Genomic DNA, 15,501 nt, shown 5'->3' with positions numbered 1-15,501 from the left:
GTGACTACATCAGCACTACTACTACACAAGAGCTTTAAAGGAGAGGGAGTTAAGAGTAACTTTGACTGAAGTTGTAGAGGTTTTGTTTTGTTTCATCTACTATCAAGCAAAGTAGAAAGTAACTACTCAATGTGAAATTTCACCAGAAAAATAAGGGTGAAATATGGACCATCTAATGTGTTATGGGCTCTGTAATGAACAGAAGTGATCAGAGCATCATTTATCTCATCCAAGAAGCCATCAGTGGGTTGCGCCTAATAAGATAGGAAGAAGTCAGAAATGGATAGGCCCAAAGATAGAATCTATCCTGCATTTGCAGGGAATTCTCCACTTTTAGTATTATCAGATATTAGAGACTGTGGCTGGTAAAACAAATTTGATGCTATTACTGCTGACGTATAATAAATACATATTCAATTTGAATATTGGAAGGCAACTAAACCTCTTTAACACATTAAGGGCAAGCAAGACAATGAAAAAGTCAAAGGCAAATTGCAGACTAAATTTTACTTTTGCACAGATAGGTCTATTTAAAGCACTGAAAGAGTATTCTCTGTAAGTTACAAGTTGAAATGTATAGCTTTATATAGAATTGGGATATATGGCAATAACATGTTCACTTGGTTTAATTCCTGAATTAAAAATAAGAAGTACCTCTAGTTCAATTAGTGCCGCAGTCACTGCATCAGTTGCAAGAGCACCAGCCTGAAGTTTTTCAATTGCCTGTGAAACAGAATTTTTAGTTGATGAGTTTGGATTTAATAATTGTATGGCTAGTTCTAATGATTTTCTTGGCACTGAGTGAGACAGAATCCCCACCACAAGAAAATTCCAATCTAAGGCTTTGTCTACACTATACAGCTTCTAGCGACACAGCCATGTTGTTAAAAGTCAGGCAGTGTAGCCGCTGTTTGTTGGCACTTTTGCTGACAAAATACTTCCACCCACAATGAGCGGTGTTCACATTGTCAACGGGAGAGTGCTGCTGCAGACAACACGCTGTTCCCACTGACGCTTGCCACAGCAAAACTTTTGTCTTTCAGGGGGGAAGGGGTTGTTAGCACCTCTGAATGACAAAAGTTTTGTTGCTCAGTGTAGACATAGCCTAAGAGGACAAATAAGACAAAAGGCACTGTGAGAGAAGAAAGTCTTTACAAGATTTGAATACATGATATTATTGTTCTGGCATCATGAAACCACACTGCACTTGGCAAAAAAAATTTACGGTTGAATTTTATAGTAACATATGTCTCCCGCACACTTGAACTAATGATAGGGCTCTGACACCAAAAAAACCAACCCTAAATTTTATTGTGTCATATTGAGTTGCTGCCATTAAAATGATTAGTTGTACCATTGAGTAAGTTTGTCCAGATGTTAGCAACACACACATTTGAAAGGATTAGATTTTTAATCATTAAATGTCAGTAAACATTGATTTCACCATATATACACCAACTGACGAAAATATATTTCCATCAAAGAGAACTGAAATTTACAGATAAGCACAGTAAGAAAAATGTTGCTTGAGAATGTCTTAGAATTGATTTAAGGATATTTATTTTGTATATTTTGACATGTGATGTTGACAATTTACAAGCTTTAATTTTTTCATTCTCTCCATCTACTGTCATTAAATAATTATCTGACCCACTCCGTTTTCCTGAAATTGTGAAAATTTTAATCTATTAAAAATATTAAAATGCTTAAAAATAATCACTTTTGAAATTATAAAAAATAAAACTCAAACTCTGCCAAGCCTAGCAACATAAATGCAAAATAAACAAGGGATGATCTTTGTTCAAGTTTGGCACTAAAAAGACAAACTTTTGGAGACATGTAGTAATTTCCCAGATCCACGCTGTACAAAAACGTAGAACTTCTACTCACAGCAAATTCCCTCAGTGAACTCACAAGAACTAATGAGGGCTGCATTCTTAGGGCACGTTTACACTTACCATAGATCGACGCTGTGGCGATCGATCTAGTGAAGACCCGCTAAATCAACCGCCGATCCTCTCCCGTCAACTCCGGTACTCAACCGGAACGAGAAGTATAAGGTACGTCAATGGGAGAGTTTCTCCCATTGACCCAGCGCCATGTAGACACCAAATAAGTCAACCTAAGCTACATAACTTAGGTCGACTTAACCCCATTGTGTAGACCTGTCCTTAGTTGCGGCATAAATTTTATGCTGTTTGTTCTTACTCAAACATTATGTTGGCTACCTAGCTCAAGGAACCAAATGGAATCTCAAGTTACCATTAGCAATATCCTCAACAGCAAGCAAATTTATCACTCAGGCAAGTAAATGGAAAAGTAGTATCACAAAACAGAGATACCAGGTAGGACTGAAGTTCAGTGTTAAACTACTCAAACTGTACTGATACTGCATGCTTTGAAACTCTGTTAGTTACAAAGTGAGATTGGTATTTGGAGATGAGGGGTGGGATTTTCAAATAAACCTATGAGACTTAGACACCCAACTCCTTTAGACTCCCCTGAAAAAGTCAGCCATATAAATCTTCCATCAAAGCATTGAGGGTTGCTTTTTAATGGAGATATTACCATGCAATCAGGGAGAAGTGATTTTATATCTGCAAGTATTCAGATATTTTGCAAGTTACTTCCAATTTCAACAGTCTTTTTATAAAAGAATCCAATAATCTCTACACCAGTAATAATCTATAAGACATTTAATATATAGGCCAAAGGTAAATGTAGTTTTCTATATATCCAGCTACCTAGACCTCAAGATTCCCATTTGAATGGTTATATTAAAATCAAATCTAAGTCAAACTGTAAACACAGAGCATTTCATTAAACAAGCATTAAGTTACACTAGGGAAAAAACATTAATCCAATTAGCACCTAAACTTAACAGGAAGAATTAATCAACTCTTCTCATATTCTATTCCAAATTCTGCCACAGACATGCTGTAGTATCTTGGCCAAATGACAGTTTCTGATATCCTTATGGAGAAAAGCAATAAAATCACTACAAAATCACCATTTAAATATCCAGGTCAGCCAGATGTCCACAGAGGGATGGATCTTCCATAAATAAGCGGTTGTCTCAGGCCACACATATTAGGTGTATATAGTCCTCACCAGTGACTGCCAGACAGCCTTCAATTAGCATGGAAACATGATTTGGAATCATGATATGAAATGAAAAACACAATTTGTATGTGTACCTGGAGCAAGCCTTGGAACCAAAATTGTTGCATGCGCAGAGAATCACCACTCTTTTCTTTTAATAATCCACATGTATTGCAGCCCTCTGAAGGAGAGGGAATGTGTACGTAGTTTCTGTGCAAGTGAAAGAGGTATAGTACAAACCATAATCCTTTGGGGGATTATGAAATAATATTTATTGATCTGTTACTCAAATCACACTTCTCAAAGTTTTTACCATTCTTCCCTTATGGAGTGCACAGTGGTTCCTGTTTTTTTATTGCTGTTTCTTTTTTGTCCACAGAAATGTCAACCCTTCAGTACATAATTGTATCCAGGGGATAGTGTTAATGAATCCCAAAATAAACACTTCATGCAAACACACTTTATGCACTGCTGCATAATATCCAAAACTCTCACAAAACAGATCAAAACTTTAGAGACTAGACCCTAAAACCTTTTATAAATTGAAGTCTAGTGAACTCAAATTTTTTAGAAGCCTGTTGATCCTCTAAAGAAAAAAAAGTTTGGAACTGGGGAAGTCATACCTTTTGACAGGCTCTTTTGCAAACATGTTTGTATTCTTTAGCTTTGGATTCAGAATGATAACCTGCACCTATTATTAAAGACAGAAAAACAAAGTTAAGTAGAGTTTACAGTAAGCATTCAAACTAATATATTGGGATAGTGTTTTCACCAGGAATTACAATACAGGCTGACAACCGCATCTTAACTCAGATGTACATAACTATGTCATTTTATAAAACAGAGACTACTGATCTACTTCCATCACAGATTAACACTTTCAAGCATTTCAAAATTAATCCAGTATTGCCACTGACAGTCATCTACACTATTGATATAAGTGGAGAGGTACAAGTCCCCATATTTTACATAGATATTCTGACTCTCAAAATATTCACTGGGAGATTCTAGTTTTGCCTATTCCTGGAGAGTTTCAGACATGACAGTTGTCACTATATTAAGCCACCAAAAAAAATATTGCTATGGTTTTAAGAGTCATGCTCCACTTTTTCTTTTGTAAGTTCGATCACATGAGTTGGCCCTCCTTCCACTTTGATACCTGCACTAGCTTTTTTTTAAAACTACTGCTTCTGCTCTGTGACTGCCAGACACAGTTTCTTGAGAAAGATTACATGAAATATGTCTCTACTACTGTCATTTTCAATCTCTGTTTTGTTCCTGTTCCTTGCCTCCCCAAACTGACTCCAAGCACCTCTCTGCCCATACCCTAACCTTTTGCCACTCCTTTCTGCCGCCACAGGTCTAGAAAACCACTACAAGTACTATCAGCAACGGACCCCATAGGCTTATAGTAATTTAACATTTAATACTAGCAAACTGCCTTTTTTTTTTTTCTTTTGTTACTTGTGATATTCATCCCAGCTCCCTCTTCCTCATCTTCAGTGCTGTCTGTGCTTAAGCTTCTTTTAAACAATCAGTTTAGTTTACCAGAAATGAAACTAACACCAATAGTGGAGGAAATATACCATAAGCAGCAGCATATTAAACATGTCCATTTATTCTTAAAACAGTACAAGCAGGGTCTTTAAACACTAAGGCTAGGTCTACACTACCCGCCTGAATCGGCGGGTAGAAATCGACCTCTCGGGGATCGAATTATTGCGTCTCATTGGGATGCGACAATCGATCCCCAAATCGACGCTCTTACTCCACCAGCGGAGGTGGGAGTAAGCGCCGTCGACGGGAAGCCGCGGAGGTCGATTTTGCCACCGTCCTTACAGCGGGGTAAGTCGGCTGCGATACGTCGAATTCAGCTACGCTATTTGCGTATCTTAAATCGACCTCCGCCCCCCCATTCCCCCCCCGTAGTAAAGACCTGCCCTGACTCAGAGCAAGGTGTCCTGCATATATTTGCTCACCTTAAAGGTCTTATTCGTTTAAAAAAAAAAAAAAACATTGCTATTTTTAGCTCCTCGAGCGTTTTAAGTATCACCAGGCTGCTTTAATCAGCTGCAGTTGTAAGACTGCAGGCTCTTTGGGGCAAGATAAGTCTTTGTTCCATGTTTCTATGGTGCCTATTATAATGGGGTCCTGGTTCCTAACTGGGGCTACTAGGAGCTATGGTAATACAATTAATTCACTTCACACTATGGTCCAGAAACAAATGCTAAAGATGAACCTGCCACTATATTTAACAAGATTCCTTGTAGTATCAAGGAACTAAATGTACAGTATTATTTTCTCTAGAACATTAACTATATTAGAAATTTTTTGAACCTTAATTTCCCAATGGGTGCAGCATCATTGGAGGTGGAAGGGACACCTGGTATAACTGCAAACGTAGATAATTTACAAGTCTGAAAAATCTTGGTGTACATAAAATCTAGTGTTTCCTCAGGCCTAACACCCTAAAGTGCTCCTTTTCCCTTCACACATCTCCAGCTCACTTCCTTTCTTTTATTAAATCGGACCCACAAATTCAGGAAAATGTATCCCTTATCCCCACAACACAAGAATAAAGCATTAACCAAAACAATCAGTCAGGATGTCAAACCGTGCTAAAAAAGTTTTCACCTAGACAGCATGATGGGATCACCATTTAGCCTATTTTTTCACAACACTTGTGCTTGAGAGAGCATACCACCATGTGATCAGGTAGCAAAACAGTTAAGGCATTTATGCTGTGACCCAAAGAGTCATCCCATTATCCAACATATTCTATCATCTCTTGTAGCCACAAAGCATTGTGGGATTAGGGTCACAGAAGAAACAGTAAGAAGTTTCTGGGTGCTGTAAGGGCAGTTGGCTGAAGGGACTGGTGCTATTGTGGAGGACACCACGCGTGAACTGCACAGTGCTCAGTTCTGAGGCAGCACAGCTGCAAGAGTCTGTGAAGCTGAATACACAGCCCCTTCAAGCATTGCCTTTCCAGCCTGGATCAGAGTACTGTGCATGTGATGGGAAAAAGGTGCTGCTTTGTAACTGGGTGATGGGCAGGAAGATGCACAACAGGATTGAAAGCAGGAATCACAGCAGCAACAAGGTAAAGAGAGAGGAACAAGGAGCAAACTTCTCCCTTTCTCCACTGCCTGAATATCCATAGGGTTCTAACAGTCCCATAATTTAGCTGATCTCTCAGACAACATGATATGACCCATCTGATGCTCCCTTTCCAATCCATCAATTGAGTAGTGCTGACAAAGCATGGTAGAAACTCTGTGTACAAGACAAGTCATGTAGCTCTTTCCCACAGCCCAATGCCAGCCCTACATGTATGGGTTGTTAAATTGCAGTTATCTCATCTCATAGCATGGATAAGTGCCAATAAACCGACCTGAACTCCTCTGCATGCTGGATGACAGAAGAATGGGAAATGCTCCTTCCACCTTTGACTATCCCAAACCCACCTTAACTTAAATTCAGCAAACATGTAGGAAAGAAGGAAACTGACTGAGCCAGAAGTACTGATATGTTCCACATTTGCACATTTTTAAGAGTAACTAAATAGCTTTTGTTCAAGCTTAGCAAAAAGGCACTAAAGTAGGGTTACCATATTTTAAAATAACAAAAAGAGGAGACTCCCAACTCCGCCCCTTCCCCGCCCTCACCCCAACTCCGCCCCTTTCCCAAAGTACCCGCCCCCTCCCCTGAACGCTCCGCCCCCCACTCCTCCCTCTCCCCTGCTTCCCGTGAATCAAATGTTCACGGGAAGCCTGAAACAAGCAGGCAGCAGGTAAGCGGGGGGGGGCGGGAGGGCACAAGGTGGCGCAGCCCAGTCCGGCCCCCCAGCCAAGCGGCTCCGGTGGCTCTGGCCCGGCTCAGGCCCTGGGGCGCCAGCCCCAGCCCGCCCCAGCGGCTCCAGCTCGGCTCGGGCCCCGGCCCTGATTCCGTCCGAGCGCACTGGCCCCAGCTGAGCGGTTCCAGCTCGGCTCGGGCCCCGGGCACCGGCCGAGTGGCTCCGACCCCAGCAGCTCCGGCCCTGGTTCCGGCCGAGCGCGCTGGCTCCGGGTGAGCGGCTCCGCCCTGCCCTGGCCTCAGCCGCCCCAGCTCGGCTCCAGCTCCGGCCCCGGGGCACCGGCCAAGCGACTCCGGCCCAGGGGACTCCAGCTCGGATCGGGCCCCGGGGCACCGGCCCATCTGGCATGGGCCCCAGTACCAGCCTCGGCCCCGGGCGAGCACCGCCGGCCCCAGCGGCTCCGGCCCCGGCCCCAGTGGCTCCAGCCCAGATCCAAGCCCCACGACCCCTCCCTATTTTCCCGGACATGTCCAGCTTTTTGGAATTTCCCCCCGGGGGATTTGAGGACCAAAAAGCTGGACATGTCCGGGAAAATCCGGATGTATGGTAACCCTACACTAAAGAGTTCTCTCTTGTACCAAAAACAAACATGGGAAGTCAGGCCAAAAAGGAATTTAAATTTTAAGCACCCAGTAAAAAGGAAGGGTTATAATTGAAGCTCTCTTCTTCAATTACAGTGCTCATAGCTTTCCATATAGGGAGATGGGCCATGTTTTAATTCCGCTCCATCATTACCCCTCAGAGACTAGCTTGACACTCTAGTCCCCCACCCTAATCCTGAGAAAACAACTCAGCTTCATGCAGCCCGACCATCTGCAAAACCACCACTCAGGTATCCAAAATAGGTGGGTTACTGAGGTCTGAGATTCCCGAACTGATTTCAGGATCCACAAGATCTAGAGCTAGCCTGCCAACTCCAAATTTTAAAAGGTAGTAGACACCCTGGCTTAGAACCTTCTTGAGGCATACATTAAAATCTGACACAGATGGCACACACTCTTCCTTTCACAGTTCTGTGCACATGAATCCTGGAGGACAATCCAGGCCATCATGTTAGCATTAGAACTCTCACTCACAGCAGAAACAGCCACAGAGGTTTACATAACTCACTTAGGATTTTATTACAAATTTTAAAAAACCGCCTCAGTTCTCAACTTCTGGAATCTTACCTGCATGTACAAGCACAAATCCCACTGGTTTTCCTTTTTGGATCGATTTTGTTTCATGCTCCTTCACCATCACCTTTACAGCTGTAACCTGGGATGATTTGGAAGGTAACACTTCTACTGAACTCATCCCCTTCTCCATGATGATACTCCAGGGTCACCATCTTCTACTGGAAAGAGAGCATGCTTTCATCCAAAAGTAAACTCTGGAGAGGACTCACCCTAAGGTAAAACCATATGTAAACGTTATGTAATTTTTTCCCCCCACTGAACACAGTTCAGGCAAATTTATGCAAAAAGCATTTTATGAAAAACAGCAGAAGATCCATGTTACATTAGGCTGTTTTTTCCACTTAAGCAGGGATTGAGTTTTGCATCTTCCATTTTACAGCTCATAACGTGAGTAAAAATGGACTTTTCCAGGTATTTACATAAATTTAAGATTAAAAATTAGTTAGAAGGAGGCTCTATGTTTACTTTGAGTCTCACAATTTTTCTAGCCCATCTAAGCTACAGAACATGCCTGACGATGCCTCAAAAGCACAGTGGATACCTGCTTTTCTTTCACCCAACGACCCAGACTTCACTAATACCACAGCCACCATACACCATAGCCTTAAGTCAGCCATGAAAGTGTTGTGGCACCCTTTCAGCAACTCCTTTCACAAACCTGGGTGTGGTTTCGCAGAACTGTATAGCAAAGGAGAGTCAGAAGAAGAGTCTGTTCTCTGTTGGTGGGAGTTTAGGGAAGAGGATATTGGAAGACTGGCATTCCGACTAAGGCAGAGATTTGGTTGAGATTCGTTGGCTGTGGTATGTGGCATCTCTAGAGGGAAGACTAAACGATATATTCTGTCAGCCTACCTACTGTTTCCTGGCTTTTTGAGGTTGCATCAGATATGTGATCTATACAGCATTCTTAACAGACACACAGATACCAAATTGTGTATCAAATAAATATACCTGTGTTTCTACTTAGGGTAGCATGCAATGAAAGGGCTCGCATACAGTTCAGTAGTAGTATATAGAAAGGTAAGAAAATACAATTTACTTGTAAACTGAAAGTTAGGGTAAAAAGTGTAACTGTGGTACCAAAAAAGGATGAATGTACAGTACTGTTCTGTTAAGTGAGTGCTCCCAAGAACTAGTAATGTAAAGATGCCATCATAAAAATTTTCCATCTTTTATCCTCAGTTATATTCCATGAAAACTTTCTATTCCCAGGAGGCAAAGATACAAATAAGGTATTTAAAAAACCATGAGAGCAAGAGGAGCCACCACTGTTAGTCCCCATTGCGTACATATGGCTTACACTGGCACAGCAGCTATGCTGGAATAATCCCATAGTGTAGACCCAGTCTACAATGACTGAAGGGATTTTTCCGATGGGTGCAACAACACCACCTCCCCAAGCAATGGCAGCTAGATTGACAGAAGCATCCTTCCATTGACCTAGCTGTGTTTATGCTGGGTGTTAGGTCAGCATAGCTACCTCACTCAGGGATGTGGATTTTTCACACCCCTGTGCAATGTAACTAGGTTGACCTCAATTTTAAGCGTAGACCAAGCCTTGGTCATCAGCGTACAGCAGGATCTCTAGGTTCACGTAGTTTGGAAGAACGGAGTGTTGGTAACTTTTTGCAGTTTCAGAAGATGAATAAAGTTTTGATGCTTACAGAATGATTATGGAACATTTAAACTGGTTGTTTAGGCACCTAATGTATGAAGTACAAGCTCCCACTGACAGCAGGAAGTAGTTTTCAGGAGTCAGGCACAGAACATCAAAGCTAATCAACACTTATGGCTTTACATCTGCAAAGCACTGTACACATTAATCAAGATCAACATCTCTCAAACAATTTAATTTAAAACAGTGGGTAGTTCAAAAGGTGGGAGGGTATATTTAGTATATGCAACAAGGCTATTTCTGTACACATAAATTAGATGAACTTGTAGCTTTGGAACAAGAGTGGAAAGAATAACAGATCAATATGATGTATATATACAGCTCATATTAACATTGGGACTAATTGCAGCCTACATACTACTAAAGTGAATAAAGATGGCAGAATCAGGTGGAGGGGGGCTCAGCAGAGGGGTCTGGGTGCTGGGACAGCAGAGCTTGGTGGGATGGGGTCTCCAGGTGAAGCAGGTTAGGGCTCAGTGGGGTGGGGAACCAGGAGGCTTGTTGGGGGCAGACTGGGTGCAGTGGGTGGGGCTCATCAGGGTGGGGGGTTCGATGGGTCTGCTTAATGGCGGAGCCCCAGCTGCTGCTGCAGAGGGGATGCCGCATGGCCGGGCTCCTGCTTCCCTCCCCCATTCTCCTATCCCTTTCTCTTCCCCATCCCATCCCCCTTCCTCTTCCCCTGCCCCTCATTCCCACATCCCCCTCCCCACCCTATCCCACACCCCTTCCTTCCCCAGTGCCCCCGCAAACTACACCCATGGGCATCCCCAGCCCCACAGTGATTTACCTCTCTGCCAGCTTGTTCTGGGCGACAGAAATGAGGCGCCCGTGCTGCCTGGGAGAGGTGCTGGCAACTCTTCAACTTTCCTTTGCTTCCCCATCATTTTCTGTAGGGAAGCAAAGAAATCTGTGGGGGACATGAATTCTGCATCCATGCAGTGGTGCAGAATTCCCCCAGGAGTAATAATATTTATTTAAGCAATTCTATAGCTTAACACACATTTCATATTCTTAATTTTTACACTAGAGACTGGTGGCATGCATTTCTTATTTACTAGATTAATTTTTCCTCATGATTTGTGTCAAGCTTTATTAGGATAAATTAGAGTTCAATTGAAAATGCACAAAAACCACAATTAATTCCTTTATTAGCTAAATAAAACTACCTTGGGTATGCTGGATATATAAGAAAAAAGTAAGTTTATCAAAACATGTTCTGCATTTAAAAACTAATTGATTTACTAAACAAAGCAAATATTACCTGTAACTAGTGGATTTAATTGATTGTTTCTGGTCACAACGACCTTCAGGATTTTTGAACTGGTGGATCTCATCGTCTGACACCTAGTTTTTATTCATATAGTGGAAGAGGAAAACAAGCTTTCCTGCTTTTTCAACTGCCACTGGTTTCTTTAACTTTGAATAAACTAGCCATTGAACTGACCTGGTTGAATAAACTGAAAAAATATATATATTCTCTCTGAACCTGTAGAAAAGGCTACTGCTTTCAAAAACTGGATTAGCACTTCAACATGCTCCCATTCCAGGTGCTTATCCAAAGACTTCCACCAATACAGAAGTTTTATTTATCTCTTTATCATGAAAGTACAACTTATAAATGTAGATTTTTTTTTGTTACATAACTGCATTCAAAAACAAAACAATGTAAAACTTTAGAGCCTACAAGTCCACTCAGTCCTACTTCTTATTCAGCCAATCACTAAGACAAACACGTTTGTTTACATTTACAGGAGATAATGCTGCCGGCTTCTTATTTACAATGTCACCTGAAAGTGAGAACAGGTGTTTGAATGGCACTTTTGTAGCCGGTATTGCAAGCTATTTACGTGCCAGATATGCTAAACATTGATATGTCCCTTCATGCTTCGGCCACAATTCCAGAGGACATGCTTCCATGTGATGACGCTTGTTAAAAAAAATGCATTAATTAAATTTTGACTGAACTCCTTGGGGAAGAATATTATGTCTCCTGCTCTTTTACACCCGCATTCTGCCATGTATTTCATTACCCAGCACATGTTGTTCGTTTTAAGAACACTTTCACTGCAGATCTGACAAAACGCAAAGAAGGTACCAATGTAAGATTTCTAAAAGATAGCTACAGCACTTGCCCCAAGGTTTAAGAATCTGAAGTGTCTTCCAAAATCTGAGAGGGACAAGGTGTGGCACATGCTTTCAGAAGTCTTAAAAGAGCAACACTGTGATGCGGAAACTACAGAACCCGAACCACCAAAGAAGAAAATCAACCTTCTGCTGGTGGCATCTGACTCAGATGATGAATGTGAACATGTGTCGGTCTGCACTGCTTTGGATCATTATCGAGCAGAACCTGTCATCAGCATGGTAGTTGAAGATGAAGGGACATATGAATCCTTAGCACATCTGGCACATAATTATCCTGCGATGCCGGCTACAACAGTCCCATGCGAACGCCTGTTCTCACTTTCAGGTAACATTGTAAACAAGAAGCAGGTGGCATTATCTCCTGCAAATGTAAACACACTTGTTTGTCTTAGTGACTGGCTGAATAAGAAGTAGGACTGAGTGGACTTGTAGGCTCTAAAGTTTTACCTTGTTTTGTTTTTGAGTGCAGTTTTTTTTTTTTTACATAATTCTACATTTGTAAAGTTCAACTCTCATGATAAAGAGATTGCATAACAGTACTTGTATGAGGTGAATTGAAAAATACAATTTCTTTTGTTTTTTACAGCACAAATATTTATAATCAAAATAAATATAAAAAGTGAGCACTGTACACTTTGTATTCTGTGTTGTAATTGAAATCAATATATTTGAAAATGTAGAAAAACATCCAAAATATTTAAATAAATGGTATTCTATTATTGTTTAACAATGCGATTAAATCGCAATTAATTTTCTTAATCGCTTGATGGCCCTAATTTATTTAAAAAAAAAAAAAAGATTTGTATACTTAATTTTGGCCTCTGTATATATTAACTCATTTCATCCCTAATTAACTTTAGGAAGTAAATACAATGACAGTTTTGTTTATCAGTACAATTGAATGGCACCATAGACAGACATAGGAATAGCCCCATTTATACCCAGGCTTGCAGTTTGCTTGCTCGGAACAGCCTTTGTGAGAAATACTCCCTATGTTATATGGCATAAGATGACATATTTCTTCTCCAGGGAAATGACAATTAGCAGGAGGGCTGCAGATGGGTTACCCCATAAATAAGTTTCTAACCGTTACCTATTCCTTTATATCCACCCTACCATAATATTAAGCATGGATGCAACTGAGCACTGGAGAGAGTACTGGTGACCCACTGAAGCATCAAAGGAAGAACATACATTTCTGTTGGAATCCCTCATAAATAGGGATATTTTTAAAAAATACTTGAACAAAGCAGTATTTTAAGAACAAGGTTACAGTAATTAAAACCTGAAGGACATTTTTCTCCAGGTTGTAAATAATATAGAGGTAGATAGATGTTAGGCCTAAACTATGTGACAACATGCATTTAAACACTGTAAATTTACAGTCCTGTAGATTTGAAAGGCTGTAGATTTTATACCAGCATTACAGTGCCCCAGTTTGCATGTCCTACGCTGTAAACAAGGCAGTGCAATCTCCATAAAAATCTTTCAATTTTTAACTTCACTTCCACATCAAATCTACAAATTGTCATACCTGTCATATCCCTGCTATTCCCCCCAAACGCCACCTCCAGCTCCACATGTACCCCCTTAAAGTTTTCCCATTCTAGCTGTTCTAGTTGCCCTCCCAAGTTCCTATCCCCATCCCTTCTCCCTTCTAAATTCCTTCGTTCTCTTTTCCAGCTCTCCTCTAAGTATGAATTTCAATCTCCCCACCACCTCAGTGCACCACTCTAGCCATCTTTACAGCAGCAAGCACATTGGGGGCTGAACTCCAACTAATGTCCTGACGCACTCTACCCAGAGAGATCCTGCATAAAGGAGACTAACCATGGAGAGACAGCCAAGAGTGCTTCCCTCACTTGGGAGAAACTAGCAGTTGCTTGGGACCCCACAAGGGTGCACTCAAAAACAGGAGTCTCCCAGGTTGCATGGGAAACTTAAGAGGTCTGTTGTTAAGCTGCCACATTGCACTAGCCACCTTTTATGTCCTACTTCTGACTTGTTCATAACACTTGCCTGTAAGAACTTACAATCTAGTGATAAACACTCTAGTGATGGGAGCTATATAGATACCTAAGTACATTTGACAAATGAGCAACAAACATGGAAGGATGGGGTAAGGAAGAATAAACATTAAGTTATGTCCATATCGTGATGACGCAATTAAAGAATGTCTTCTTTATTAAGATATAACTCAGTTCCCGTATGCAACATTTACGAGTTAGTTTTTGCAGGCATTTTAACTAAAACAATGGTCATTTGGCAAAAAGGGAACAAGAGGCTGTTCCATGCATAGCCAGCAACAAGTAAGGAGACAAAAAAAGAAGATGGGAGAATTACAGAAGTTTCAAGACAGACATCGATAGATCGAAGGAAATGCAATATGAGAGAAGGTCTCAAGTTAAGACAGTGCAATTATGAAGGGCCTAGAACTCAATACATGAAGTCGGAATTTGGTATGCTGGGAAAAGAGAAACTAGTGAATGAATTTAAAAGACGGGGTAATATGGACTGAATGACAAGGAGATTTTTCAGTAACAGTATTTTGAACAGGCTCTATAAAGATAATAGAGGCATCAGGAAGACTGAGAAGAAGGTAGCAGTAATTGAAGCAGAATGTGATTAGGCATGAACAAGCAATAACCACAAAGATAGTCAAGAAAGAACTCTTATATTGAGAGTAATTAAGAGCAAAATTAGATCATGATTTAGATGCGATGAGAGATTATTTAATATTACTAAAGTCAATTATGCACTTTTTGAAAAACCTGTTCCCAAACCGGAGGCTAACAAAAGCAACAGGAAACTATTTATATGTGACAGGTTTCAGAGTAACAGAGTAACATATATTTATATGTGGTTAACAATTAGAAATAAAGACACACTTTTAACAGGGAGCATTATTAACCATTAGAAAAAGTGAAGAGTTGGATTGTTCATCACTTGAGGTCTTCAAGTGTAGACTGGATGCCTTTCTGAAAGATGTACTTTAGCCAAACACAAATTAGTGGGCGCACTACAGAGGTGAGGGGTGAAATTTTAGGACCCGTGATATACCAGAAGATCAGACTAGAGCTATGGGTCCCTTCAGACTTCATGGCCATACACAAGAACTTACGACAACCCTCACACAGAGGTGGTGTTTCCTCAGCAAATTTAGTTACAAGCGTTGCTGCAAACTCTTTTCAAGCAGGTTGGCAGTACCTGATTTGGCCTTAGTTTAGAACTACCTAAACCTCACACCATAGTTAGGGCAGCACCAATCTGGGCGTAGAGAGAGATCAGGCCCCTCAGTGACATCACAGCGCACAGCAACCACTACTCTGTGGCTAGGATAACCTACCCCATGTGACATCACTACCACCCGTGTGACGTCAGCAGGTGACACCATAGCAACGCACCCCACGACAACACGGGAACACCACCACGTGGTGACCACAAAATGACCCCGGGGGACCAGCGAGATGACTTCCCCCTGTCTCGTGGTGATGTCATAGGGCCACACCCCGGCGGACGACTCGAGCCCGCGCTCGGCTCCCCAC

General features: G+C 41.4%; 1 protein-coding gene across 17 annotated transcripts in view; it reads right to left on the bottom strand.

Annotated features, from left to right (window-relative positions):
* Positions 1-15,501, bottom strand: part of TASP1 (taspase 1) — a 154,556-nt gene that overhangs the window by 138,800 nt on the left and 255 nt on the right. For 8 of the 17 annotated variants that reach the window (XM_065590819.1, XM_065590823.1, XM_065590825.1 and 5 more), the window contains exons 2-4: positions 8,128-8,346; positions 3,726-3,793; positions 655-723 (exon numbers count right to left, since the gene is read on the bottom strand). In XM_065590819.1, coding sequence (XP_065446891.1) covers positions 655-723; positions 3,726-3,793; positions 8,128-8,266 — 276 coding nt within the window. In that variant the 5' untranslated portion in view covers positions 8,267-8,346. Of the gene's footprint in view, positions 1-654; positions 724-3,725; positions 3,794-8,127; positions 8,347-10,598; positions 10,619-15,501 lie in introns of those variants that run through there. The other 9 variants (XM_065590821.1, XM_065590826.1, XM_065590834.1 and 6 more) reach the window with 3 other exon arrangements.

Source organism: Chrysemys picta, chromosome 3 (assembly GCF_011386835.1).
Source record: "Chrysemys picta bellii isolate R12L10 chromosome 3, ASM1138683v2, whole genome shotgun sequence".
Taxonomy (NCBI): Eukaryota; Metazoa; Chordata; order Testudines; family Emydidae; genus Chrysemys; species Chrysemys picta.
Note: the sequence above shows the minus strand (reverse complement) of the source record. Positions and strands in the feature narration are given on the sequence as shown.